At 53.2% G+C, this 27,241-nt stretch overlaps 1 protein-coding gene across 1 annotated transcript in view; it reads right to left on the reverse strand.

Moving 5' to 3' along the window:
- Window positions 1-27,241, reverse strand: part of LOC119951033 (alpha-2-macroglobulin-like) — a 226,915-nt gene that overhangs the window by 20,453 nt on the left and 179,221 nt on the right. Inside the window, exons 30-37 of the mRNA XM_038774067.1 lie at window positions 20,871-21,027; window positions 12,927-13,007; window positions 11,683-11,737; window positions 11,497-11,582; window positions 10,075-10,237; window positions 9,108-9,328; window positions 951-1,166; window positions 28-134 (exon numbers count right to left, since the gene is read on the reverse strand). Of these exons, the coding sequence (XP_038629995.1) occupies window positions 28-134; window positions 951-1,166; window positions 9,108-9,328; window positions 10,075-10,237; window positions 11,497-11,582; window positions 11,683-11,737; window positions 12,927-13,007; window positions 20,871-21,027 (1,086 nt within the window). The remainder of the gene's footprint in view (window positions 1-27; window positions 135-950; window positions 1,167-9,107; window positions 9,329-10,074; window positions 10,238-11,496; window positions 11,583-11,682; window positions 11,738-12,926; window positions 13,008-20,870; window positions 21,028-27,241) is intronic.

Consider the following 27,241-nt stretch of genomic DNA (forward strand, 5'->3'; position numbering starts at 1 on the left):
AGACAATTAACCCTTGTCGTAACTCACGTGATATTAATATTTATCTTGTGCTTTGATTCTTCAATCACCATGTCCACCGATAGGTTGAAAACGGTGTCTTTCTGTGCGGTTGGCGTGTTATAACGAAGTGTTGTCTGTAAGTGGAAGACATTTAATTACTGGATGTATAGGTTGCCAGGGATCAAGGCTCCCTGTAACCCTCACATCCCCATATCCATCACTCTCCAATCCCCATATCCCTCACACCCCCATCCTCATCTCCCTCACTCCAATCCCAACACACCTCTACACCACCCTGTACCACTCATTCCTCTTTCCCCATATTCCACACTGCCTCCATCCTATATCACTCACTCCCATAAATCCCTCACTCCCACCTGTTCATATCCCTCACTCCCACATTCCCAAATTCTCTCACAGCCCTATCCTCATTTTCCTCACTCCCACATGCCCATAGCTCCCTCTCCTCATTCCCCATATCCCTTGATTCCAACTCCCCAAATACCAAGTTCCTATCCAAATATTCCTTGCTCCCATCCTGAATATCCCACATTCCCAGCTCCCCATATTCTCCATTCGCAACCTGACTATCCCTTGGTCCCATCCCGAACATCCTTCACTCTCACCCTGAATATCCCTTTCTCCCACCTTGAATATCCCTCACTCCCATCCTGAATATCCCTCGTTCCCATCCTGAATAGTCCTCACTCCCATCCTGAATATCCCTCACTCCCACCCTGAATATCCCTCACTCCCATCCTGAATATCCCTCACTTCCAATCTGAATATCCCTCACTTGTCCTGAATATCCCTCATTCCTACCCTGTATATCCCTCATTCCCACTGAATATCCCTCATTCCCATCCTGAATATCCCTTGCTCCCATCCCGAATATCCCTCGCTCACACAACTCCAGATCCCTCACTCAGGATGATCGGGGAGTGACTGACCTGGATGAGGAGACAGCTGGTGCCGCTGATTTCCGCAGTGTAGTCTCCGGGAATCTCCGTCAGGGGCTGACTCTGGAGCAGGAGCTGGTTGGTAGAATCAATGTGAAATTCCTTGTGGAATCCACTCTCCGAGGTCACGGACACTGAGCCGTGCGGGTCGGCGACGTGGGTCAATTCGGCATAGAGGGCAAGGGCCTGGAGGGCAACCACGGTGTCCTGGAGGAGGGGAGGTGCAGGTTAGTCAACCCTGCAGTCACAGTCACACAGTCACAGTACAGTCACACAGACACAGTACAGTCACACAGACACAGTGACAGAAACACACAGGCACAGTACAGTCACACAGACACAGTACAGTCACACAGACACAGTGACAGAAACACACAGTCACAGTACAGTCACACAGACACAGTACAGGCACACAGTCACAGTGACAGAAACACACAGTCACACAGACACAGTCAAACACACACACACAGGCCTAGAACCTGAGAAATACGTGCTGGGGGAAGTCCATTCGGCCCATTGACCTTGCCCCTCAATTCAATATGGTCATGTGTACAACAATCGAGCACCCATTACCCTCTGGGATGTTCAGTTCCAAAGATTTGCACCCTTTAAAGTGAAGAAAGTTCTCCTTATCTCAGCCCTAAATGATTGACCCCCTTGTCTTTGGTCTTTGTCCCCATGTTTCAGATTCCCAGATGAGTGCGAACTGTCTCCCAGAGCCTACCCTCTCAAATCCCTTCCAAAATTGTCTTTCAATGAGATCCCCTCTCATTCTGCTAAATTCTTGGGAATCTCCACCCGATGTATTCAGTCTCTCTCATCCCAGGGAACAATCTGGAGAACCGCCTGTGATGGGAGTATATCCATTCTTCATTGAGGAGACCCTAAGCTGCTCACAGTATTCCAGATATGGCCGCACCAAACCCCTGTACAACTGGAACAAGTTAACTTTATTCCTGTAGTCCAATCCACTCACAATAAAGGTAAACCTGCCATTGGCTTTGCTAGTTGCTTGTTACACACAAGCCTGTATCACAGTATACCACAGGGATGTACCTGCTAGGGTCGGTAAAGGGGAACCTGTAGATGTACTGTACCTGGATTTACAAAAGGCTTTCAGCAAGGAGCTACACAGAAGGCAAATGCACAAGGTTCGCGCTCATGGAGTTGTGGGGCAGATATTAGCCTGGATAGAGGACTGGTTAACAGACAAGCTAACTTTCTGCATTGGTCGCAACAGGACAGTCAAGTCCCTCTGAACATCAACACTGATAGATTTCACACATTTGAGAAGATATTCTAATTTTCAATTCTCCCAGAGTGAATAACTGCGCTTCCCCATATCAAACTCTATCTGCCATCTTGTTATCCACAGGTTGAACCAGTCTATGTCACTTTGCAGCCTCTCTGTATCCTACTCGCAGCCTACCCTCCCTCCTCACTTTGTAACGTCAGCAAACATGGATACCTGATTCACTGGGCAGAATTTTCCTGTAATTTGTCAGTGTCAGGCTCTGACTGAAAACCGCTAAGTCACTCTCCAGATGCACTGCCAAGATTTCAGACCAGACCTTGAGTCACTCTGACAGAGTCCGGGCGGGGGGGGGGGGGGGGGGGGGGGGGGGGGGTTGGTCGGGGGGGACATGGTTTACACTGTCTGCCAGGGGCGGGGCTTATTATTACCATATTAAAAATAACAATGCCACACCTGTATCACCAGCGTTCTCTCCAATCAATGCCGACTCCCTCCATCACTGCCAGGTCCCCCCCTTCAAAAGCTTAGCTGCTCTCCCCCCACCACATAAATTGGGAACACCGCTGATGTGTTGGGTAGCTGGGTCTAGGTGGACTGCGTTTGATGCAGTGTAGCGAGAGACAGACTTCCAACACTTGATGAGATGCAACACGATTTTATTTAACATCTAACTATTTTACATATACGACTGTGGGTTTACACTATCCTGACACTAGCCTGACCAGACTTACTGACTACCACATGGTGTTTGCACTGGCTCTGCTCACGAGCTCTGACTGTCTCAGTGGCTGGATCCCGAAAGAGCGGGAAAACTGGTGCCCTCTGGCTTTATAGTGGTGGTGTCCTGTCTGGCGATTGGCTGCTGTGTTCTGTGTGCTCACTGGTCATCCTGTGTGTCAATCACTGACTGTCTGCACTCCATTATATACATAGATGTATATTATGACAACCCCCCCTTTTTTTTTAAGCTTGTGTTCAGATAATAAATATTAAGGTACATGTGCGTGAAAATTGTATGTGTACGTATATGTACGCTATATACATAATATGCTATAATGGACTTATACACACAGGAAGGTGTCGCTACTGCAGATATAGGGCAGATAAGACGGTTAAAAAAAACGATATTTACAGATGCCAAAACGATGAAGTAACAAAATTGTGCAAACATTCAGTCTATAAGTTTAGTCTCTGTGGCGGGCGACGAATTCTGGTTGACCGTCTCAAGGGTGGATCAGGGGCCGACTTGGATAGGCGGGCGCAGAGGTCGGCAGGATTACTGATAGATCGGTGGCCTCATGGCAGGGCGTGTCTGGAGGAAGCAATGTGTGAGGTGGGACATCACGGTTGGATGGCGGGCGTGGAAGTCTGCGCAGTGCCCGCCTATTGCGTCGGAGGAAAGAGCCATCAGCCATGCGAATGAGGAACGATCTCGGAGCCACTTGCTTGATCGCCACAGCTGAGGCGGACCAGCCACCTTCAGGCAGCTGTACACAAACTCGATCAGTTGGGACCAGCTCGGGGCGATCCGTGGTATGAGCGTTGTAGCTGATTGCTGTTGGACCCGAGACTGCTGCATCTTCCGTATGACCGGGAAGTTGTCAAGATCTGGAATGTGGATGGCTGGAACCATTGTTCGCAGAGTGTGGTTCATGAGCAGCTGCGTTGGAGACAACCCAGTGGACAGCGGGGTCGCTCTGTATGCCAACAGCACCAGGTTGAAGTCGGAGCCTGAATCTGCAGCCTTACATAGTAATCGTTTGACGATGTGGACCCCTTTCTCGGCCTTCCCATTTGACTGCGGGTATTGGGGGCTGGATGTGATGTGACGAAAATTGTACAGCCGGGCAAAATCAGACCACTCCTGGCTGTAAAAATATGGGCCGTTGTCACTCATCACCGTGAGTGGTGTCCCATCTCTGGCAAATGTTTCTTTGCATGCTTTAATCACTGCCGCCGACGTGAGGTCAGGCAGTCTGACCACTTCGGGGAAATTGGAAAAGTAGTTGACCAGGAGGATATAGTCACGCCCCTTGGCGTGAAAGAGGTCAACGCTGACTTTGGACCATGGTGAGGTCACTATCTCATGTTGCTTCAGAGTTTCTTTAGGCTAGCCGGCTGAAATTTTTGGTATGTAGGGCAGTTGAGGACCGTGTTGGCAACATCCTGGCTGATGCCCAGCCAGTAGACTGCCTTCCGAGCTCTGCGTCGATATTTCTCGACCCCCAGGTGACCCTCGTGGAGTTGGCCAAGCACCATGGCTCGCATGCTCTGCGGGATCACAATTCTGTCAAGCTTCATGAGGATGCCGTCTACCACCGTCAGATCATCCTTGACATTGTAAAACTGGGGACACTGTCCCTTCTGCCAGCCATTCGTGAGGTGCTGCATCACCCGCTGGAGCAGAGGATCCCTGGCCATTTCCTCACAAATCTGAATGACCCTCTCATCAGAGGCCGGAAAGTTGGAGGCACAGAATTGCACCTGCGAGTCGATTTGACAGACGATGTCAGTTTGCTCACACGGTGTGGTGATAGATCTGGAAAGAGCATCTGCAACAATGAGTTCTTTGCCCGGGGTGTAAACCAGGTCAAAATCGTAGCGGCGTAGCTTGAGAAGGATGTGTTGTAATCGTGGCGTCATGTCACTGAGGTCTTTTTGGATGATGTGAACCAATGGCCTGTGGTCCGTCTCAACCGTAAATTTAGGGAGGCCAAACACATAGTCGTGGGACTTGTCGATTACCGTTAGGAGGCCCAGGCATTCCTTCTCAATCTGAGCGTATCGTTGCTCAGTGGGCGTCATGGCTCTGGAGGCATACACAACTGGGGCCCAGGAGGAGGAGTCATCCCGTTGGAGGAGCACCGTCCCAATGCCAGCCTGGCTCGCGTCAGTGGATATTTTTGTCTCCTTGGCAGGGTCGAAAAACGGCAGCACCGGGGCTTTGGTGAGTTTTGCCCTCAGCTCACGACATTCTTTCTCATGAGCGGGCAGCCACTGGAATTCCGTCGACTTTTTGACGAGACGGCGGAGGGCTGTGGTGTGGGACGCCATGTTGGGGACAAACTTCCCAACGAAGTTGATCATCCCTAGAAAGCGGAGGACCGCTGTCTTGTCCTCTGGGGTCTTCATGGCGTTGATCACTGAAACCTTGTCAGTATCTCGCTGCACACCTTGCTGCGAGATGTGGTCGCCAAGGAATTTGATTTCTGATTGACCGAATGAGCACTTGGCCCTGTTGAGTCGGATCGTGGATCCTGTGGAATACCTGCTTGAGGCAATCGATGTGTTCTTGAGGAGTTGTGGACCAGATTATGACATCGTCAACATACACTCGCACCCCCTCGATACCCTCCATCATCTGTTCCATCATGCGGTGAAATACCTCGGAGGCAGAGATGATGCCAAAGGGCATCCGGTTGTAGCAGTAGCGACCAAACGGGGTATTGAATGTGCACAGCTTGCGAATGGATGCATCCAGCTGTATTTGCCAGAACCCCTTGGAGGCGTCCAGCTTCGTAAAGAATTTGGCATGAGCCATCTCGCTGGTCAACTCTTCTCGCTTCGGTATCGGGTAATGTTCCCTCATGATGTTGCGGTTCAAATCTTTGGGGTCGATACCGATTCGAAGCTCCCCTGACGGCTTCTTGACGCAGACCATGGAGCTAACCCAGTCTGTGGGTTCCGTGACCTTTGATATGATGCCCTGGTCCTGGAGGTCTTGCAGCTGCTGCTCGAGGCGGTCCTTGAGGGGTGCCGGCACCCGACGTGGTGCGTGAACCACAGGGGTGGCGTTTGGTTTCAGTAGGATTTTGTATCGGTCTGGGAGCGTGCCCGTTCCGTCGAACACGCTATGGTGCTGCGCTATGATGTCATCAATTTGAGCCTGGAAGTTTTCATCAGGTGAGGCCGTCGCCTGTGAGGATGACATGGTGTGGATTCGCTGAACCAGGTTCAGAAGTTTGCAGGCCCGGGCAACGAGCGGGGACGCTCTGTCATGTCCTATGATTTCAAATCGCAGCGTGGCTTTAAATGACTTATTGGAAACTCCGAGTTGGCATGAGCCACTGGCAGCAATGGCATTGCCATTGTAGTCAGGGAGCTGGCAGGCCAGTGGAAGAATGCTTGGTCTGACGCGGATGGTGTCGGGGTCGGATTTAGAAATGAGGTTCGCTGATGCGCCGGTGTCCAGCTTGAAACGGATGCGAGCCTTGTTAACTGTGAGGACAGCACACCACTCATCGTCAGGATCCACACTTAGGATTGGGAGGTGTTGCACCATCTTTGGGAAAGGCAGCGCATACTTAGTAATGATGCCCACCCGGAATGGGGATTTGAGGCACTCGGCGTCTGGATCTGTTGGGCTGTCGGGGTCGGAGTCTGGCACGGCCTGCTGTATTGAACGGACGCTTCTGCGCCATGGCTGGGATCTCTGGATGCTGGGCAGTGGAGCAGATCTGCAAAGGGCTGCGTAGTGGCCAAGCTTGCCACACTGTGGACACCGTCGTGATTTTGCCGGACATTGCCACTTTAAATGGGCGGAGTCACAATTCGGACACGTCATGACGCCAACGTCAGCGCGTTCCGTGCGCCAACGTGCATGTGCAGTGCGGTCGAATGACGTACGCACCTGCGCAGGCTGGTCACCGGTCTCGCCGTCCCCTCGGTCGTGGCACGCATGCGCTGGAGCCCGGGAAAAGCGCGCAAAATGGGCACTCTCATCAAGACTCAGGCCCTGCATTTGTGTGATGGCCTGCACCCGTTCTGCCTCATGGGGGGTTAGCTTTGCCGTTTCTGCCGCCCTGATGTGGGAGTACCGGTTGTTAGCATGCTCGTGGAGAACGCACGTTTCAATGGCGATGGTGAGGGTGAGCTGCTTGACTTTCAGGAGCTGCTGGCGAAGGGAATCGGGGTGGACCCCGAAAATGATCTGATCGCGGATCATGGAATCAGTTGTGGAGTCATAGTTACATGACTGCGCGAGGATGCGGAGATGGGTCAAAAAGGATTGAAAAGGTTCATCCTTACCCTGAAGCCTCTGCTGGAAAACGTACCGTTCAAAGCTCTCATTCACCTCAATGTCACAGTGAGGAATTGAACAAATGAATGTGATAAAAAATAGGATTATTAGTTAAAATAGTATAGATAATAGGGCCGGTCCGATGGTAGTGAGCTCACAGACAAAGAACAAAGGAATTTAGCAAAGCCTGGCTAGATAAGGGGGAGGGTAGCCTCATGGAGAGAATGGTGAAAAGGATGCTGGGTAACAAGGGGCCCAGGATAGAGAAATGCAAAGTGACCCAATCAGGATATATGGCCAGGTCAGGAGGTGTATAGAATGTCCAATGGGAAGCTTATATGTGAATCTTACTGTGATTTTGAATATATCTGTAGAGACCCTTTGTCCTCAGTCTCTCTTGCTCTGGGCTCCCAGAAGATGGCTGTGTGTGTGTTCTGAGGTCCTACGAGTAAGCCAGCCTTGCAAGTTGCTTATTATTAAATGATACTATACCTACAAATCCATCTTTCATTTTATTGAGCCAGACTACCGGGTGAAGAATTTAACTATCAGCAGTGGCTGTCGAACTTCAGCAGGATTGTTTTCAATTTAGTCTTGTCTTCGCCTTCAGTGAATGTAAGGGAGTTGTAGATGTGGATGGCGTGGTCCCTGGCTGTGGAGAGGAATAGTGCGATCTTCCTGGCGTCCGATGCAGCCTCGAGGTCGGTGGCTTCGAGGTAGAGTTGGAACGTCTGTTTGAAGATTTTCCAATTTGCACCGAGGTTGCCGGCAATGCGGAGTTGCGGAGGAGGGCGGACGTTCTCCATGTCACCGGATGGCTGTTTGCTGGTCAACGCTGATTCACTCAACGTATGTCCGTCAATTTTCAGCTTCCAATACTGGTACCATGATGTGTTGGGTGGGAGATGCAACACGGTTTTATTTAACATCTAACTATTTTACATATACGACTGTGGGTTGACACTCTGCTGACTTGACTGGAGACCTGAGGCTAACCTGACCAGACTAACTGACTACCACATGGTATTTGCACTGGCTGTGCTCACGAGCTCTGACTGTCTCAGAGGCTGCATCCCGAACGAGCGGGAAAACTGGTGCCCTCTGGCTTTATAGTGGTGGTGTCCTGTCTGGTGATTGGCTGCTGTGTTCTGTGTGCTTACTGGTCATCCTGTGTGTCAATCACTGCCTGTCTGCACTCCATTATATACATGGATGTATATTATGACAACCACCAACCCATCAATTGGGCTCCTCAGAGGGCTCGTACCAGGCACTGCCCCCAGTATTACCCAGGCATGTCCCTCTCTACCCCTCTGACTCCCTCTCAGGGGCTATACTTACATTGGTGCCCCAGGCGAGAGCACTTCGACTGTTTCCAGTCTTCCTAAAGCTGTTGTGAACCTCGCCGATGTGAAGTTTGAATATTCCGAGGGGGGGGAAAATCATGTGACCGGGAGACACATTAATATGCAAATTCATTCAAATATATTCAGATGATATTACCCACATTCTGGGCGGGAAAATCATTACATCACTGGCGAGGGGCAGGGTAAATCGGGCAAGGGGATCTTGCCAGCATACATGCGCGGTACTTTTTACCGGTGTCGCCATTCTTGCTGATGGCTCAAAATCTCCCGTATTGTCTCTTCATCCAAGTCATTGGTATAGATTATAAATAGCTGAGGCCTCAACACTGAACCGTGCGTCACACCACTCATCCCTACCTGCCACCTCACAAATGCCCCATTTATACCCACTACACAGTACATCTGCAGGTTCCCCTTTACCGACCCTACCAGCGACATCCTCAAAAAACATGGACCTCTCCGATCCCATTTTCAGAGGGGTGCTGATCCCCACTCTCTGGCTTTACCTGGGTCGAAGCGAATCCCCCGTAGGAATTCCTCTGTTTGACCAGCCAGCTGACGATGTGAATGGCCTGGTCCAAGTCAGAGGCCGGGACCTGGGGCTGGGACAGCAGGGCCAGCAGAACATAGGCTGTCATCTCCACCTCAGCTGAAGGAGCTCTCCACCAATATCCAAAATCTTCCTCTTCCTCAGGATCCTCCTTGCGCTGCCAGTGGGTCAATCCGTCTGCAGCACAGAGATTGGAGACTCAACGTTAGTTACGCTTCACCCCACAGTCCAACATCCAAGGCGGGATTCTCTGAGCTTGTGCCAGAGAATCGGCGACAATCGCGGTCGCTGCGGCCACCGGTCAGGGGCTGCTTTCAAGTGCTGAGTGCCCGCCGAGTCCTGCCGGCATGGTTTACATATGGTGCTACCCGGCGGGACCTTGGCGTTCTGGCTGCGGGGGCTGCCCTGATGGGGGAGCGGGGGGGGATCCGACTCTGGAGGGTGGGGGAGGGGGGCCTCCACAGTGGCCAGGCCCGCGGTCGGGGGCTACTGATCGGCGGGCGCACTCATTCCGGGGGGGGGGCCTGTGGTCCTCTGCACCCGGCCCCTGTAGGGCTCCGCCATGTTGCCTGGGGGCCGGTGCGGAGATGGAAACAACGCGCATGCGCCGGCGCGGAGACGGCCGTGGCGCACATGCGCGAACCCGCGCCGGCCATGTAGGGCCGGCTTTCGGCGCCGGAGCAGCGCACAGTACTCCAGCGGCGTTCTAGCCCCCGAGGAAGAGGAGAATTACTGGTCCTGGACGCCTGTTGACGCCAACGCCGCTCGCGCCGGTTCTGACGCCTGTGTCAACACTTGGTCGCGATATCGGTGAATCCCAACCCCAGTCTTCCCACACTTGAGGATGTGAGAGAGGGAGTGAGAGAGGACGAGGAGAGGAGGGCAGGAGATAGATGTAGAGAACATGGTGAACAAGGCCTTACCTTTTTTGACTGCCAGCCCCTCGAGCCTGTTGAGTATTTTGCTCCGAGTCGCCTGGTCCCCGGCCAATGTGAAGGTGTAGGCCAGGAGAGAAAGAGTGTAGGTGCTGTTCACCGTCTCCAAGGCATCTCTCAGACAGCTCAGGGCCCTGTCTGTCACTCCTGTCTAGACAGCAGAGGCAGACGGAGAGAGTTGGTCAGAGATACAGGGTCACACACTTCCCCACATCCTCATACCCCTCACCCCTCCCTCCTTCTATCACTCATTACCTTCTCCCCATACCTCACTCCATATCCCTCACTCCCAAGACCCCATATCTCTCTCTCCCAAGTTCAAATATCATAGAATCATAGACTTTACAGTGCAGAAGTAGGCCATTTGGCCCATCGAGTCTGCACCAGCTCTTGGAAAGAGCAATCTACTTAGCCCCACGCCTCCACCCAATCTCAGTAACCCCAGCTAATCTTTTTTGACTCTCTATCCCTCATTCTAACCTATCCCTCATTCCCTCCTCCCAGTACCCCTTACTCCCCATATTCCTTAATCTCTCTCCCCATGTCCCTCACTCCCAAGGCCCCATATCCCTAACTCCCTAATTCACTTATCACTCACTTTGCCCTTCCCATATCCCTCACTTCTCCATTCCCATATCCCTCACTCCCCTACCCCTATCCCTCACACGTTCCTCCCACCTCCCCGTATCCCTAACTTCCCCCCCCCTGTATATTTCACTCTCTCCTCCCTATATCCCTCACTTCAAAATTCAAATATCACTCACTCTGCCCTCCCCATATCCCTCACCCCCTCCCAGTATCCCTCACTCCCCATCCCCATATCCCTCACTCTTCCCTTCCCATATCACTTACACTGTACTTTCTCTCACGCTAACCTCACGCCTAACACTGACCCATTTTGCCTGATATGGAGGCTGTTTACAAACTCCCCTCCCACTGGGACAAGAGACGAGTGAACGATTGTCCCTGTCCAGTGGGGAATGACTCACATGGAGGGTCAACCTCTACTGACCCCGAAAACCCTTCCCCCTCTGCAATCCATTCCCCTCTTCCATTTTAAATATCAAATTCCCCCCGTCACTGATGTTCCCTTATTCACACTGTTATCCCTCCCTCTTGATACATCGGCCCCTCCCTCATACCCCATTACCCACCTTTCCCATTAAGGGGCAATTTAGCGTGGCCAATCCACCTACCCTGCACATTGTTTTGGATTGTGGGGACGAAACCCACGCAAACACGAGGAGAATGTGCAAACTCCAGACGGTCAGTGACCCAAGGCCGGGATTGAACCTGGGATCTAGGCGCCATGAGGCAGCAGTGCTAACCACTGCCCCCCCGTGCTTCCCCCTCTCTTTGTTACCTGCATGAATTTCAGATACCAACTGCCACTGTCCAATGCTCCCTTACCTGGAAGTCTGTGGCGGTTCTGTTATTAGGGGAGGCGGTGGAACGTTCAGCTGCTTCCTCAGAATCTGAGGAAGACCAGTATTCCCCTGGGATGAGGAAAAGAGAGTTGGAGAGTCAGTGAGAGGGGTGTAAACAGAAGAAAGGGGAAAGAATGGGGTTTGGGCGTGAGACCTGCTCAATACCAACCTGTGGATAACGAACGCATCATCTTCTTCTGCCATTGTGTGTAAGCGTTATCAGCCTGGGGAGGGGTTCAGAAAGATAGCGGTGAGAGTCTGTCACAACCGTGTCATTTTAGATTCTCACACCAGTTTCTCACTCCTGTCTCACTCTAGATTCTCACATCAGTCTTTCACTCCTGTCTCACTCTAGATTCTCACACCAGTCTCTCACTCCTGTCTCACTCCAGGAGCGCGATTCTCCCATCGGGAGACTAAGTCCCGGCGCCGGAATGAAAACCGGAATGTCCCAGCCCCCTATTCTCCCACCCTCGGGGGGCTAGGAGCGGAGCTGCGTGATTTACACGCTCCGGGCCTTGGCACCGCGTAAAAGTGGCGCCGTGTAAATTACCCAGCCGGCGTTGTGTAAATGACGTCACCCGCACATTCACAGGCTGGCCGGCGCCAAACCGCGCATGCGCGGTTGCCGTCCTCCCCGCGGCCGCCCCGCAAGAAGATGTCGGATTGGTCTTGTGGGGCGGTGGAGGAGAGGAGGCCCTCCTTCAGAGGGCACCGATCGCGGGCCAGACCCCTTTTGAGGCCCCCCCCGGTGCAGGATCCCCCCACCCCCCAACAGGCCGCCCCCCCCAGCGTTCCCACGCTGTTCCAGCCGGCAGCAACCAGGTGTGGACGGCGCCAGCGGGAACCTGTCGTGTTGGGCAGGCCGCTCGGCCCATCCAGGCCGGAGAATCGCCGCTCGCCCATTATAAACGGCGAGCGTCGATTCTCCCAGCGCCCAGCTGTGAATCGCGCCGCACCGGTTTCGGGGCGGTGGGAGAATCGCGTGCGGGTGCCGGGGCGGCGTGGCGGGATTCGCTCAGCGCCCCAGCGATTCTCCCACCCGGCGTGGGGGGGGGGGGGGGGGAGAATTCCGCCCCAGATTCTCACACCAGTCTGTCACTCCTGTCTCACACCAGACTCTTACCCCAGTATGTCACTTCTGTTTCACACTGGAATCTCATACCAGTTTGCCACTCCTGTCTCACTCTGATTCTCACTCCAATCTCTCACTCCTATCTCACTCCGGATTATCACACCAGTGTCTCACTCGAGACTCTAACCCCTGTCTGTCACCCGTTTCACTTTAGATTCTCACGCCAGGCTGTTACTCCTGTTGCCCTGATCTCTCACCCTCCCACTCCTCTTCCATCATTCCCTCCACACTCTCTTCTCTCCCATGCAGCACCATCAGTAAAGCAGGAATTTTCTCACCAATTCCTTATCGTTTTTCCCCAATTCCAGTAAAGCTGACGTCACGTAAGCTGACAGGGAAATGTGATCATCGACACCTCCCTGAGGGGAAAAACAGAGATCAGAGCGAGAGGAACATTCAACACTCAGATAGCAATGAGAGTGTCATCCCTCAGAAAGTGCAGCACTCCCTCAGTACTGACCCTCTGACAGTGCAGCACTCCCTCAGTACTGACCCACTGACAGTGCAGCACTCCCTCAATACTGACCCTCTGACAGTGCAGCACTCCCTCAGTACTGACCCTCTGACAGTGCAGCACTCCCTCAGTACTGACCCACTGACAGTGCAGCACTCCCTCAGTACTGACCCTCTGACAGTGCAGCACTCCCTCAGTACTGACCCACTGACAGTGCAGCACTCCCTCAGTACTGACCCTCTGACAGTGCAGCACTCCCTCAGTACTGACCCTCTGACAGTGCAGCACTCCCTCAGTACTGACCCTCTGACAGTGCAGCACTCCCTCAGTACTGACCCTCTGACAGTGAAGCACTCCCTCAGTACTGACCCTCTGACAGTGCAGCACTCCCTCAGTACTGACCCTCTGACAGTGCGGCACTCCCTCAGTACTGACCCTCTGATAGTGCAGCACTCCCTCAGTACTGACCCTCTGATAGTGCAGCACTCCCTCAGTACTGACCCTCTGACAGTGCAGCTCTCCATCAGTACTGATCCTCTGACCGTGCAGCTCTCCCTCAGTACTGACCCTCTGGCCGTGCAGCATTCCCTCAGTACTGACCCTCTGACAGTGCAGCACTCCCTCAGTACTGACCCTCTGACCGTGCAGCTCTCCATCAGTACTGATCCTCTGACAGTGCAGCGCTCCCTCTGAACTGACCCTCTGACAGTGCAGCACTCCCTCAGTACTGACCCTCTGACAGTGTGGTACTCCCTCCGTACTGACCCTCTGACCGTGCAGCTCTCCATCAGTACTGATCCTCTGACAGTGCAGCACTCCCTCTGAACTGACCTACGGGCTTTGTTCAGTACTCTGTAAGTACTGAACCACTGAAAATGTGGCCCTCCATCAGTACTGACCCTCCAACTGTGTAGTGCTTCCTCTGCACTGGCCCATTGACAGTGTAGCACTCCCTCAGTACTGATCCTCTGGGAGGATTTCCGGTGGTGACCATGGAATGAGCGGTCGCACATTTGGCAGCTCCCGCTCTTGGTGGTCCTCTTGTGGCTTTTACACTGGCTTGTTGCAGGAATTTTGTAGAAGAAAGGCGTAGAAGCAAGAACAGAAGAAAGGGACTCCCAGTTTATGGAGCTGCGGCCCAAAAGTGATCGGAAAAGAATGAACCAGGTGGTGGTGGCAAGTGAGGAGCGGACAACCCGCGTGGAGATGGCAGACGAACAGGGTCGGACCCCACCATCACAGTGGTCGATGGACCAGCTGGGGAGCTTCTTAAATGAGAAGTTCACCCAACAGTGGAAGGAGAGTGTGGAGGACCTGGCCCGGGCGGTGGACTCGATCAAGGCAGTGGTTGAGCACATGGAAACGAGACTGGCAGCCTAAGGAATGGCAATACAGAGGTTGGAGGAGCTGGCGGGGGAGCATGAGCACCAGTTCACCTCAATGGCAGCAGAGATTGGGGTGCTGCGTGACCAGCAGAAGAGTCAGCTGGAGAAAGTGGAGGACCTGGAAAATCATTCTTCGAGGCAGAACATTCAGATCGTGGATCTGGCGGAGGGAATCGAAGGATCGGATGCTGGTGCGTATGTGGGGAAGATGTTGGAGAAGGTGCGTTTGATCAATCATTGGAGGTGGATCGGGCCCACGGGGCACTGATGCGTAAGCCCCAGGGGGGGTGAGCCGCCGAGGGTGATGGTGGGACAATTACATCAGTTCCTGGACAAGGAAAACATTATGAGGTGGGCCAGGCAGACAAGGCGATGCACTTGGGAAGATGTCGAGATCCGATACCTGGACCTGGGAGAAGAGCTTACGAAGAGGAGGGCGAGCTTTAACAAGGTCAAGTCGGCCCTATACAAGAAGGGCATAAAGTTTGGACTACTGTACCAGGTTCGCCTGTGGGTGACCTATGGGGGCTGGGAGTCATACTTTGGCTCGGCAGAGGAGGCAGCGGACTTTATGAAGGAGAATAGACTGCCAGGAGAATGAGGACCTTGAACTTTGACTGAGGAGATCTGGCCTATGTTCTGTAAATACTTTGGGTTTGCGTTGTTTGGATTTATTTCGGGGGTTTTGCTTGTTTCTTTATATTTTTTCGGTCCTGTTTGGGTCAGGATGATATATAGTTCCTTGTTACGGGAGGCGGGGTGGGTCTTTGGGTTTGGACCTTGGGAGGGATGGTTTGTTTGATTTTACTTCTTGCCTTTGTTTCGATTGTTTTGGATGTTTGCACTAAGAGTGGGGAAGGAGGGGAACCAGTGGGGAGTAAGATGCTGGGCGCCATGAGCTAGCTGGGGGGGCTAGTTCATGGAAGCAAAGTGCAGGGTTAGCTGAAAACCGATGTGGGGGGGGGGGGGGTGATGGGAGGGGAGTAGGGGAGTTGGGTGGGGGGGGGATTATACTGCTGACGGGGAGGTACTTTCAAGATGGAGGAGGAGGTGGGCTGATGATGGTAGTTGCCTGAGAGTGGGCCAGGGAAGGTGCGGGTCATAGGCTGCAGACTGGCCGAGGAGAGGTTATGGTTGATCAGCAGGGGAGGGGGGAAGCGGGGTGCCCCCCCGACCAGGCTGGTCACGTGGAACGTTCGGGGACTGAATGGGCCAGCCAAAAGGGCCCGTGTGTTCGCGCACTTGAGGCAACTGAAGGCGGATGTGGCTATGTTGCAGGAGACACATCTGAAGGTGGGGGATCAGATTAGGTTAAGGAAGGGATGGGCCGGGCAAGTGTTCCATTCGGGATTAGACTTTAAAACGAGGGGGGTGGCAATCCTGGTCAATAAGCGGGTGGCATTCAAGGTGGGAAATATAGAGGTGGACCCGGGGTGTAGATATATTATGGTTCTTGGGAAATTGGAGGGAATGGCCGTGGTACTGGTAAATTTATATGCCCCAAACTGGGATGACATTGAGTTTGTTCGGGTGCTGGGGAAGATCCCGGACCTGGATTCACATCGACTGATTATGGGGGGAGATTTCAACACGGTCCTGGATCCAAGGCTGGACCGGTCAAGTGACAGGTCTGGGAAGGTATCAGCTATGGCAAAGGAGCTGCGGGGAGTTATGGAGCGCATGGGGGGGTGGTTGATCCATGGAGATTTGGGAGGCCAAGGAGTAAGGAGTTTTCATTCTACTCCCATGTGCACAAAGTGTATTCCCGGATAGGCTTCTTTGTGTTGGACAAAACGCTGCTGGCAGAGGTAGTAGATGCTGAATATTCAGCAATTCTGATGTCAGACCACGCCCCACACTGGATAGATCTGCAAGTTAACAAAGGAAAGGCCCAGCGCCCACAGTGGAGGTTAGATGTGGGGCTGTTAACAGAGGAGGAGGTGTGCGAGCGGGTGAGGGTGGCCATTCGGGGATATATAAAGATCAATGACACAGGTGTGGTTTAGGCTGGGGTGGTGTGGGAGGCACTGAAGGCGGTTATTAGGGGGGAATTCATCTCAATTCGGCCCCGTAAGGAGAAGGCTGAGCGGGTGGAGTTAGACAGGCTGGTAGGTGAAATTTTACAGGTGGACAGGAGGGTTGCAGAGTCTCCGGATGACGGGCTTCTGAAGGAGCGTCAGAGACTGCAGCTGGAATTTGGGCTCCTGTCCACAGGTAAGGCGGAGTGACAGCTGAGGAGGGTAAACGGGGCGGTCTATGAGCATGGGGGAAAAGCCAGCAGGATGCTGGCGCATCAGCTGAGGAAACAGGAGGGAGATTGGGAAAGTAAGAGATACAGGAGGGAAGGTGGTTTGGGATCTGGCGGGGGTGAATGTTGTGTTTCGGGAATTTTATAGTGGATTGTATAAATCGGAACCCCCAGCCGGGGAAGAGGCTATAAAGCGATTTCTGGAGTTTCTGAGGATAGATGAGGAGTTGGTGGAGGGTTTTATAGCCCCAATTGGGCTGGAGGAGGTTATAGACGGATTGGGGGCAATGCAATCGGGTAAGGTCCCGGGACCTGACGGATACCCAGTTGAGTTTTATAAAAAGTTTTCCGGGCTGTTGAGGCCGCTTCTGGTAAAGGCTTTTAATGAGTCCAAGGAGTTGGGAGTGCTCCCCCCCAATGTTACCGACATATCGATTTCCCTTATTTTGAAGCGGGATAAGGATCCAGAGAGTTGTGGGTCGTATAGACCAATTTCCCTGTTAAATGTGGATGCAAAATTGTTGGCAAAGATCTGGGCCATGCGGATGGGATTGTGTTCCGGGGGTAATAGAAGGAAGGAATTTGTGAAGGGATGACACCTGACGTCCAACATTAGGCGGCTCCTAAATGTAATAATGATGCCTGCGGAGGGACGTGAGGTCGAGGTGGTGGTGGCCATGGACATAGAAAAGGCCTTTGGTCGGGTGGTGTGGAAGTACCTATGGGATTTGTTGATCGGGTCCGGTTGCTATATCAGGCACTGGTGGCGAATGTAAGGACCAACCGTGATCGATCAGAGTATTTTAGTCTGCGCAGGGGGTCAAGGCAGGGGTGTCCACTCTCCCCACTACGTTTGCCCTGGTCATAGAGCCTTTGACAATGGCACTGAGGGCATCGAACATTTGCCGGGGAATAGTGAGAGGGAGGGTGGAACATAGGGTCCCATTTTATGCGGATGATTTTCTCCTTTGTATAACAGACCCATTGGGGTGAATCGCAGGAATGATGAGATTACTGGAGGAAATTGGCCGGTTCTCAGGTTACAAACTGAATATGGGTAAGAGTGAGGTTTTTGCGATCCAGGCAAGGGGACAGGAGAGGAGACTGAGCGAGATGCCGTTCAAAGTGGTGGGAAGGAGTTTTATGTACTTGGGGATTCAAGTGGCAAGGGACTGGGGTCAGCTTCATAAACTAAATTTGGGCAGGGATATTGAGCAAATGAAAGGGGGCAAATGTAGGTGGGACTTGCTCCCGCTGTCATTGGCAGGGAGGGTGCAGACTGTGAAGATGACAGTCCTCCCGAGATTGCTGTTTGTGTTTCTGTGTCTCCCAATCTTCACCCCAAGGCAATTTTTAGGAAGATGAACGCGGCGATCTTGGGTTTTATATGGGCCGGGAAAGCCCCGAGGGTGAAGAAAGTCCTTCTTGAGCAGGGGCGCAGTGAGGGAGGCTTGGCCCTTCCGAACTTTATTAACCATTACTGGGCGGCCAATATTTTGATGATTAGGAAATGGGTAGTGGGGGAGGGGTCGGTATGGGAGCGAGTGGAGGCGGCATCTTGCAAGGGCACGAGTCTGAAGGCTCTGTTAATGGCACCTCTGCCGTTCTTGTCGACTTGTTACTCCACAAGTCCAGTGGTAGTGGCAGCCCTGAGAGTGTGAGGGCAATGGAGGCAACACATGAGAATGGAGGGGGTGTCGGTACAGTCACCGATCTGTGATAATCACAGGTTTGCTCTGGGGGGGAGGGGCTGGACGGGAGCTTTAGGAGGTGGCAGAAGGAAGGGATTGAGAGATTTGGGGATCTCTTCATTGAGGAAGGTTTCCTGAGCCTGGAGGGCTAAAGGAGGAGTTTGAGTTACCGGGTGGGAACCGGATATGAAAGTGAAGAATAACGGCAGGGAATCTAGTATACCGGTCGCTAAGAGTTAGGGCGGTGGGAAGTTGGGTATGTTGTGGGGTTTTTGCGTGTGCTGGACCGCTCTGTTGTTTAGAATGTTAAAATTATAAATGCCTCAATAAAATATTTTCTCAGAAAATGGACTGGCCCTCTAACAGTGCGGCACTCCCTCAGCAGTGCAACACTCCCTCAGTCCTGAACTTCTGAGAGTGCCGTAATCCCTCAGTACTGACCCTCTGACAGTGCCGTAATCCCTCAGTACTGACCCTCTGACAGTGCCGTAATCCCTCAGTACTGACCCTCTGACAGTGCCGTAATCCCTCAGTACTGACCCTCTGACAGTGCCGTAATCCCTCAGTACTGACCCTCTGACAGTGCCGTAATCCCTCAGTACTGACCCTCTGACAGTGCCGTAATCCCTCAGTACTGACCCTCTGACAGTGCGGCACTCCCTCAGTACTGACCCTCCGACAGTGCAGCACTCCCTCAGTACTGACCCTCTGACAGTGCGGCACTCCCTCAGTACTGACCCTCTGACAGTGCAGCACTCCCTCAGTACTGACCCTCTGACATTGCAGCACTCCCTCAGTACTAACCCTCTGACAGTGCCGCAATCCCTCAGTACTGACCCTCTGACAGTGCAGCACTCCCTCAGTACTGACCCTCTGACAGTGCAGCACTCCCTCAGTACTGACTCTCTGACAGTGCAGCACTCCCTCAGTACTGACCCTCTGACAGTGCAGCACTCCCTCAGTACTGACTCTCTGACAGTGCAGCACTCCCTCAGTACTGACCCTCTGACAGTGCAGCAATCCCTCAGTACTGACCCTCTGACAGTGCAGCATTCCCTCAGTACTGACCCGCTGACAGTGCAGCACTCCATCAGTACTGACCCTCTGACAGTGCAGCACTCCCTCAGTACTGACTCTCTGACAGTGCAGCACTCTCTCAGTACTGACCCTCTGACAATGCAACACTCCCTCAGTACTGACCCTCTGACAGTGCAGCATTCCCTCAGTACTGACCCTCTGACTGCGGCACTCCCTCAGCACTGACCCTCTGACAGTGCAGCATTCCCTCAGCACTGACCCTCTGACATGTAGCACTCCCTCAGTACTGACCCTCTGACAGTGCAGCATTCCCTCAGTACTGACCCTCTGACAGTGCAGCACTCCCTCAGTACTGACCCTCTGACAGTGCAGCAATCCCTCAGTACTGACCCTCTGACAATGCAACACTCCCTCAGTACTGACCCTCTGACAGTGCAGCATTCCCTCAGTACTGACCCTCTGACTGCGGCACTCCCTCAGTACTGACCCTCTGACAGTGCAGCATTCCCTCAGCACTGACCCTCTGACATGTAGCACTCCCTCAGTACTGACCCTCTGACAGTGCAGCATTCCCTCAGTACTGACCCTCTGACAGTGTAGCACTCCCTCAGTACTGACCCTCTGACAGTGCAGCACTCCCTCAGTACTGACCCTCTGACAGTGCAGCTTTCCCTCAGTACTAACCCTCTGACAATGCAGCATTCCCTCAGTACAGACCCTCTGACAGTGTGGCACTCCCTCAGTACTGACTCCCTGACAGTGCGGCATTCCCTTAGTACTGACCCTCTGATAGTGCAACATTCCCTCAGTACTGACCTCTCTGACAGTGCAGCACTCCCTCAGTACTGACCCTCTGACGGTGCAGCACTCCCTCAGTACTGTCCCTCCAACAGTGCAGCACTCCCTCAGTACTGACCCTCTGACAGTGCAGCACTCCCTCAGTACTGACCCTCTGACAGTGCAGCCCTCCCTCAGTACTGACCCTCTGACAGTGCAGCACTCCCTCAGTACTGACCCTCTGACAGTGCAGCACTCCCTCAGTACTGACCCTCTGACAGTGCAGCATTCCCTCAGTACTGACCCTCTGACAGTGCAGCACTCCCTCAGTACTGACCCTCTGACAGTGCAGCACTCCCTCAGTACTGTCCCTCCAACAGTGCAGCACTCCCTCAGTACTGACCCTCTGACAGTGCAGCACTCCCTCAGTACTGACCCTCTGACAGTGCAGCCCTCCCTCAGTACTGACCCTCTGACAGTGCAGCACTCCCTCAGTACTGACCCTCTGACAGTGCAGCACTCCCTCAGTACTGACCCTCTGACAGTGCAGCACTCCCTCAGTACTGACCCTCTGACAGTGCAGCATTCCCTCAGTACTGACACTTTGTCCTGCCCTTTGCCCCATGTACCTTCATGGCATTGTTGAACAGGCCGCCCAGGCTGGCAAAGCAGCCAGACTCCATTCGATTTTTCAGGAAGAAGGTGGTGGCTTTCTTGAGGATGTTCTCTTCGATGAATATGTATGGACGGGCTTGTACGAATGATTTCAACACAAAAGCTGTCAGCCTGAGAAAGAGCAGGAGAGAGATGGAGAGTGGGAGAGAAATGGAGGGTGAGGAGAACAAGGTTAGCAGTTCTTGTCTTCATTATGTCCATTTCACATTCTGATTCATTTCCTCTACGTGTATTTCACTCCCATCCTGAGTTGCTCCGTCTCTCTCTCTCTCTTGACTCAGTCTATCACTCTGTCTCTCAGTGCCACTGAGTATTATTAAATTAACCAGTCAATACACAAAAGTTTTGTATGGTACCGTATTCAGATTCAGCCCTATCGGTGTGTATTATGACCACTGTTTCTGAGTGAATCTGAGTATAACAGACACACACAGATTCACTAGGAAAAAGTGATCATAATACACACATAGAGGGATGAAAACATCACAGACACGCAAACACACATTTGTGTCTGTGATCTTTTCATCCCTTTCTGTGTGTATTATGACCACTATTTCCTGGTAAATCTGGATGTTTATGTGTCCGTCATATTTTCATCTCTCTGTGTATCTTATAATCACTGTTTCTCTGTGAATCTGGGTGTTTCTGTGTCTGTGATGTTTTCATCCCTCTATTTGTGTATTATGATCACTTTTTCCTAGTGAATCTGAGTATCTGTGTGTGTGTCTGTTATTTTCTGTTGTCCGAGTATTATGATCACTATTTCCTAGCAAATCTAGGTTGTGTATGTGATGCATTCAGCCCTCTCTGCATATTATGATCACAATTTACTGGTTAATCTGTGTGTTTATGTGTCTATGTTTGTTTGATCCCTATCTGTGTGCATTATTATCACTATTTCCTGGTAAGTCTGGGTGTTTATGTCTGTGATCTTTAAATCCTCGCTGTGTATGCTATGATCATTAATTCCTAGTAAACCTAGGTGTTTGTGTGCCTGCGATGTTTTCATCTCTCTTAGTGTATATTATGACCACTGTTTCTCTGTGAATCTGGGTGTTTATGTGTCTGTAATATTTTCTTCCTTCCCTGTGAGTATTGTGATCAGTATTTCTCTGTGAGTCGGTGTTTTTGTGTGTCTGTGATGTTTTCATCCATCTTTCATAGAATTTACAGTGCAGAAGGAGCCATTCGGCCCATCGAGTCTGCACCAACCCTTGGAACGAGCACCTTACCTATGCCCACACCCGTACTCTATCCCCGTAACCCCACCAAACCTTTTTGGACACTAAGGGCAATTTAGCACGGCCAATCCACCTAACCTGCACATCTTTAGACTGTGGGAGAAAACTGGAGCACCCGGAGGAAACCCACGCAGACACGGGGAGAACATGCAGACTACGCACAGCCAGTGACCCAGTGGGGAATCGAACCTGGGACCCTGGAGCTGTGAAGCAACTGTGCTAACCGCTGTGCTACTGTGTGTATTATGACTGCCGCTTCTCTGTGAATCTGGGTGTTTATGTGTCTGTGATGTTTTCAGCCCTCTCTGTGTTTATTATGGAAACATTGGAAACAAACAAGTAGAGGCCATTCAGCTCTTTGAGCCTACTCTGCCATTCATTATGATCATGGCTGATCATTCTACTCAATAGCCTAATCTGCCATATCCTTTGATCCCATTCACCCCGAGTGCTATGTCCAACTGCTTCTTGAAAGCATACAGGGCATGATTCTCCATCGCCTGACACCAGAATCGGGAAACACGATTGGGCGGGGAATTGGTTTTGATGCCAAAATTGTGGCGGTGCCGATTTCACTCAAAAACGCAACTCTCTGGGGCCATGACAGCGGTGTCAATGCGCTCCACTCTGCACATAGAGTAAACACCGTTGCCTTATCATTAGCGGGCCTGACCCGATATTCTCTGGGGCCCCCCGCAATTCTCCACCTACACCGGGGTGAATTTCTGATGGTGACGATCACTTGTGGTTTTAAACATTGGGTAACAGGCGCCGTGGTTGATGAGGGAGAGAGAGGAGGTAGGACCGTGGGCTGCCAGTTCTGACACTGGATGGGCTAGCTGGGATGGGGTGGGGCCCTGCCAAGGCCAGTGGAGTGACTGGGGGGGAAGGGCTGTGGTGACCCCCACGGGACTGGAGTGGTGTCCAGGTCCGGACCTGCATTGCTGCGTCCTGAAAGGCAGCCATCTTGCTGTGCACCCCACTGACCACCCACCTTGGCCCATAGTTCTGCAGAGTGCCATCGGCTGTATGAGTGCTCCCTCCCCCGCACCTCAGCCCCTATTCTTCCACCCCACCAGCCCCCCCACCCCAGCTCCTATCCTCCACCCCACCACCTTCGCACCCCGCCCTCTGACATCCCCCCCCCCCCAAACCGGCCATCACCCACCAGCAGGGCATCATGCGGCCCACCCAATGGCAACACCCACAGTAGCCCCTACAGGGTGGCTACAGACAGGGGCCATGGACCATACCGGTGGCATGCGCAGTGCCAGCCAACAGTACCCCTATCAGCAGAGGCAGGCAGCACGGCCAGAGGCCCCCAAGGTGCCAGGCACCGACTGGGCCAGTGGTGCGGGGATGGATGGGGGAGGAGGGGTGGGGGCACATGTAGGGGAAGAGTCTGCAGTGACAACTGGGGGCGCCGTTGAAACTGGTTGGGCACTGGGGAACGCACCATGTTACATGTCAGCCTTTCAAACCCTGCAGACAATGGATATTGGAATACAACCAGCAAACTGGCCTTCCTCCTAGTCGCCGCAGCCTTGGGGATACACTGCGGCTGTACGACCTAGAGCTGCTCGAGGAAGAGGAAGGTGAAGCAGCGGAGCAAGCAGCAGCTGAGTGTGTCCCAGAGGAACAGGAGACAGTGGATGAAGATGGAGAGCTGGCCACTCAACAAGGTTTGGGCAGCACGGTAGCATGGTGGTTAGCATAAATGCTTCACAGCTCCAGGGTCCCAGGTTCGATTCCCGGCTGGGTCACTGTTTGTGCGGAGTCTGCAAGTCCTCCCCGTGTGTGCGTGGGTTTCCTCCGGGTGCTCCGGTTTCCTCCCACAGTCCAAAGATGTGCGGGTTAGGTGGATTGGCCATGATAAATTGCCCGTAGTGTCCTAAAAAGTAAGGTTAAGGGGGGGTTGTTGGGTTACGGGTATAGGGTGGATACGTGGGTTTGAGTAGGGTGATCATGGCTCGGCACAACATCGAGGGCCGAAGGGCCTGTTCTGTGCTGGTTCTATGTTCTATGTAAGGTAAGGATGAGGTTCGAAGGAGGGGCCACATTAGGACTGTGTGCACCGGTAGCGCGTCATTCAAGGACCTGCCAGACCAGGCATGCTGTCGAAGACTCCGGCTGAGCAGGGAGACAGTGCGACATATCTGCCAGATCATGGCGCACCTGGCACCACGGGGAATGGGGGAGGACACCCGCTCCCAGTGGCCGTCAAGGTGATGGTCGTCCTGAACGTCAACGCCATGGGCTTCTTCCAGGCACGGTGCATAGGTGGATCCATGCTGTCACAGAGGTCCTTTATGCCCAGTCAGCGCAATAGATCCATTTCAATGTGGACTGGGCCCACCAGGATGCCCGGGTAAAGGAGTACGCCGCCATCGCCGAGATGCCCCAGGTCCAGGGGGTGATGGAGGGGATGCATGTTACCCCACGAGCGCCTGAAGATGACAGGTCGCTCTACACAAACTGAAAAGGGTTCCACTCAATGAACGTGCAGCTGATATGTGACCATCAGATGCGCATCATGCATGTCTGCGCCCAATGTCTGGGCAGTGTGCACGACACCATCCTGGCAAATTCAATGATTCCCGACCTCTTTGAGGTGCATCTCCAGCTGGGGAGTTGGCTCCTGGGCAACAGGGTTACCTGTTGTAGTTGTAGCTGATGACGCCTATATGGAAGATTCAGACCAGCACGGAGACCCACTACAACGACACCCATGCCATGACCAGGAGCATGATTGAGCGATGCTTCAGCCTCCTGAAGATGCAATTCAGGTGCCTGGACCAGGATGGTGCTGGGAAGGTCGGCTACATCTTGAAGGTCTGCTTCATCCTGCACAGCATCGCGCAACAGAGGGACAACATACTGGAGGAGGAGGATGATGCCAGGCCTAGTCTGATGAGGAGATTGCAGGGTATTGAAAGGATGGGCAGGACATGAGGCCCGGGCAGGCACAGGATGCCACACAATATGTGAGGCAGGATACTGCATCTGACCCCCACACACCCCCAACCCCAGCCATACCCCTGCCTGCAACCCCCTCCGTGATATATACCAGCCACAGGACGGGTTGCGGGCCCTGGGTTGGCAGCAACAGCCATGGATGGAGGATGATAAAAACCGCTCTGAGATTTAGCTCTGGTGCTCCACATTGTTTGACAATGTCTGGCTCCTGCCCAAGTAGCACATTTCACCATTTGTGATCCCTGCATGCGAGCTGGCTATTCCATCATACGGCCCCATTGAATCCCTGAGGTCGCGAAGGTGGGGATGGTGGGGGAAGAGGGTGGGGAATGGGGACACTGGAATGGTGAGTCAAGTCCACTCACAGTGTCTGCCAATTCCCCCCCTACCCACGCCCCCTCCAGAGCCAGCCCAGACCAGCCCACCCCTCACACCCTTCTGACAGAGCACCATGGCAGGTTGTAACATTGTCTACAGGTGGTTAATGTGAAATATATATACGGATACATGCCCTAGCCCCTATTACAAAACTATGCATTGCATTCATGCCAACTTAACTTTTGTCTACTTTTCTAGCCTTATGGATCCTATGGCTAAGTCTAGGTGGATCCCCAGACGGTATATCAGGAGTGGAGGCTGCCTGATCTGATTCCTGCCCTCTGACCTGGGTCCCCTTTGGCAGGCGTCTTCCGGGGCGACTGGGCCTGGATGGACCCAACCTCGGGGTGCCCGATGGGACAGGGGGTGGAAAGGGAACTAACCCCTGATGCTCCCCCCGCCACTTGCCAGTCCTAAGATCCACTGCCGTCTCGACCAGGGTCTACATTCTCGTGGCCATGGAACACAGGGAATGGACCACCCCCGTGTGGAACTGCGCTACATCATGCTGTGACTGTACCACCACCTTCTGGGTCTGTGCCACATCAGTCAGTGACTGCGCCATCTCCCTCTGGGACTGGGCCACCTCCCTTTGTGTCTGTGCCACATCGGCCAGCACCTGGGCACTGTCGCCAACGCTCTCGGTCGTGGTCTGCTGTGACTGGGCCAAGCTCAGGATTACTGCTGCAATATCCAGGTGGCCCAGACACATGGCTGCCTGTGAATGAACAGCCCTGTCCTTGGCCTCAGCCAGTGTCTGCACAGATTGCCCCAGGCTTGGGACATGCGGATCGTTAGATGAAACCCTCACCCCCAAAGCCTCCACCGCGGACGTGGCGGTTTTGGCCGGGGTGGCATGCATGGCCGGCACCACCACCTGCTCCTGCATGCAGTTAGTCTCCTCCACCTGTGCCTGCAGGCTGTAGATGCTCACCGAGAACCCCCCATGTCCCTGGCTCTGTGACTGCATCTCCACAATCGATGGGATTGGGGAACGTGGGAATATGTGGAGTGGGGGTGAGGTGGGTGTGAGTGAGGGTAGTGTGTGGGTGAGGGTGGTGTTGGGTGGGGTGACACACATCACAGGGAACTGCAACTCAGTGGGGTAGCACGATAGCACAAGTGGATAGCACTGTGGCTTCTCAGCATCAGGGTCCCAGGATTGATTCCCCGCTGGGTCACTGTGCGGAGTCTGCACGTTCTCCCGTGTCTGCGTGCATTTCCTCCGGATGCTCCATTTTCCTCCCACAGTCCAAAGACATGCAGGATAGGTGGATTGGCCATGATAAATTGCCCTTAGTGACCAAAAAGGTTAGGAGGGGGTTATTGGGTTACGGGGATAGGGTGGACGTGAGGGCTTAATGGCCTCCTTCTGCACTGTATGTTCTACATCCAGGGCCCTGCTGCTCTTCCACAGTGAGGGGCCGCAGGTCTGGCGGTCTCCCTTCAGACCTCTCCTACTCCCGGCAGTTCCTTGGGGGAGGAAAACAGAAAATGCAGTGTTAGTCCGATGCATACAGCCCAGGAGGTGGGCCGCTGGTGGGCTTCAGTGGCCAGGGCACCCGGCCATGGTGGCCGGTATGTGTGCCAGCATGTAGTGCAGGGTGGGGGTTTCGGCCACCCTCTGGGTGGTGGGGGGCGTGGATAGGATTTCGGGAGTGTGTTGGTGCCAGGGGCAAAATGCTGCTTATTCACTCTGGCTGCCCTGAGGAGGTCGTAGTTTCTTACAG

This window comes from Scyliorhinus canicula, chromosome 16 (assembly GCF_902713615.1).
Source record: "Scyliorhinus canicula chromosome 16, sScyCan1.1, whole genome shotgun sequence".
Lineage (NCBI taxonomy): Eukaryota > Metazoa > Chordata > Chondrichthyes > Carcharhiniformes > Scyliorhinidae > Scyliorhinus > Scyliorhinus canicula.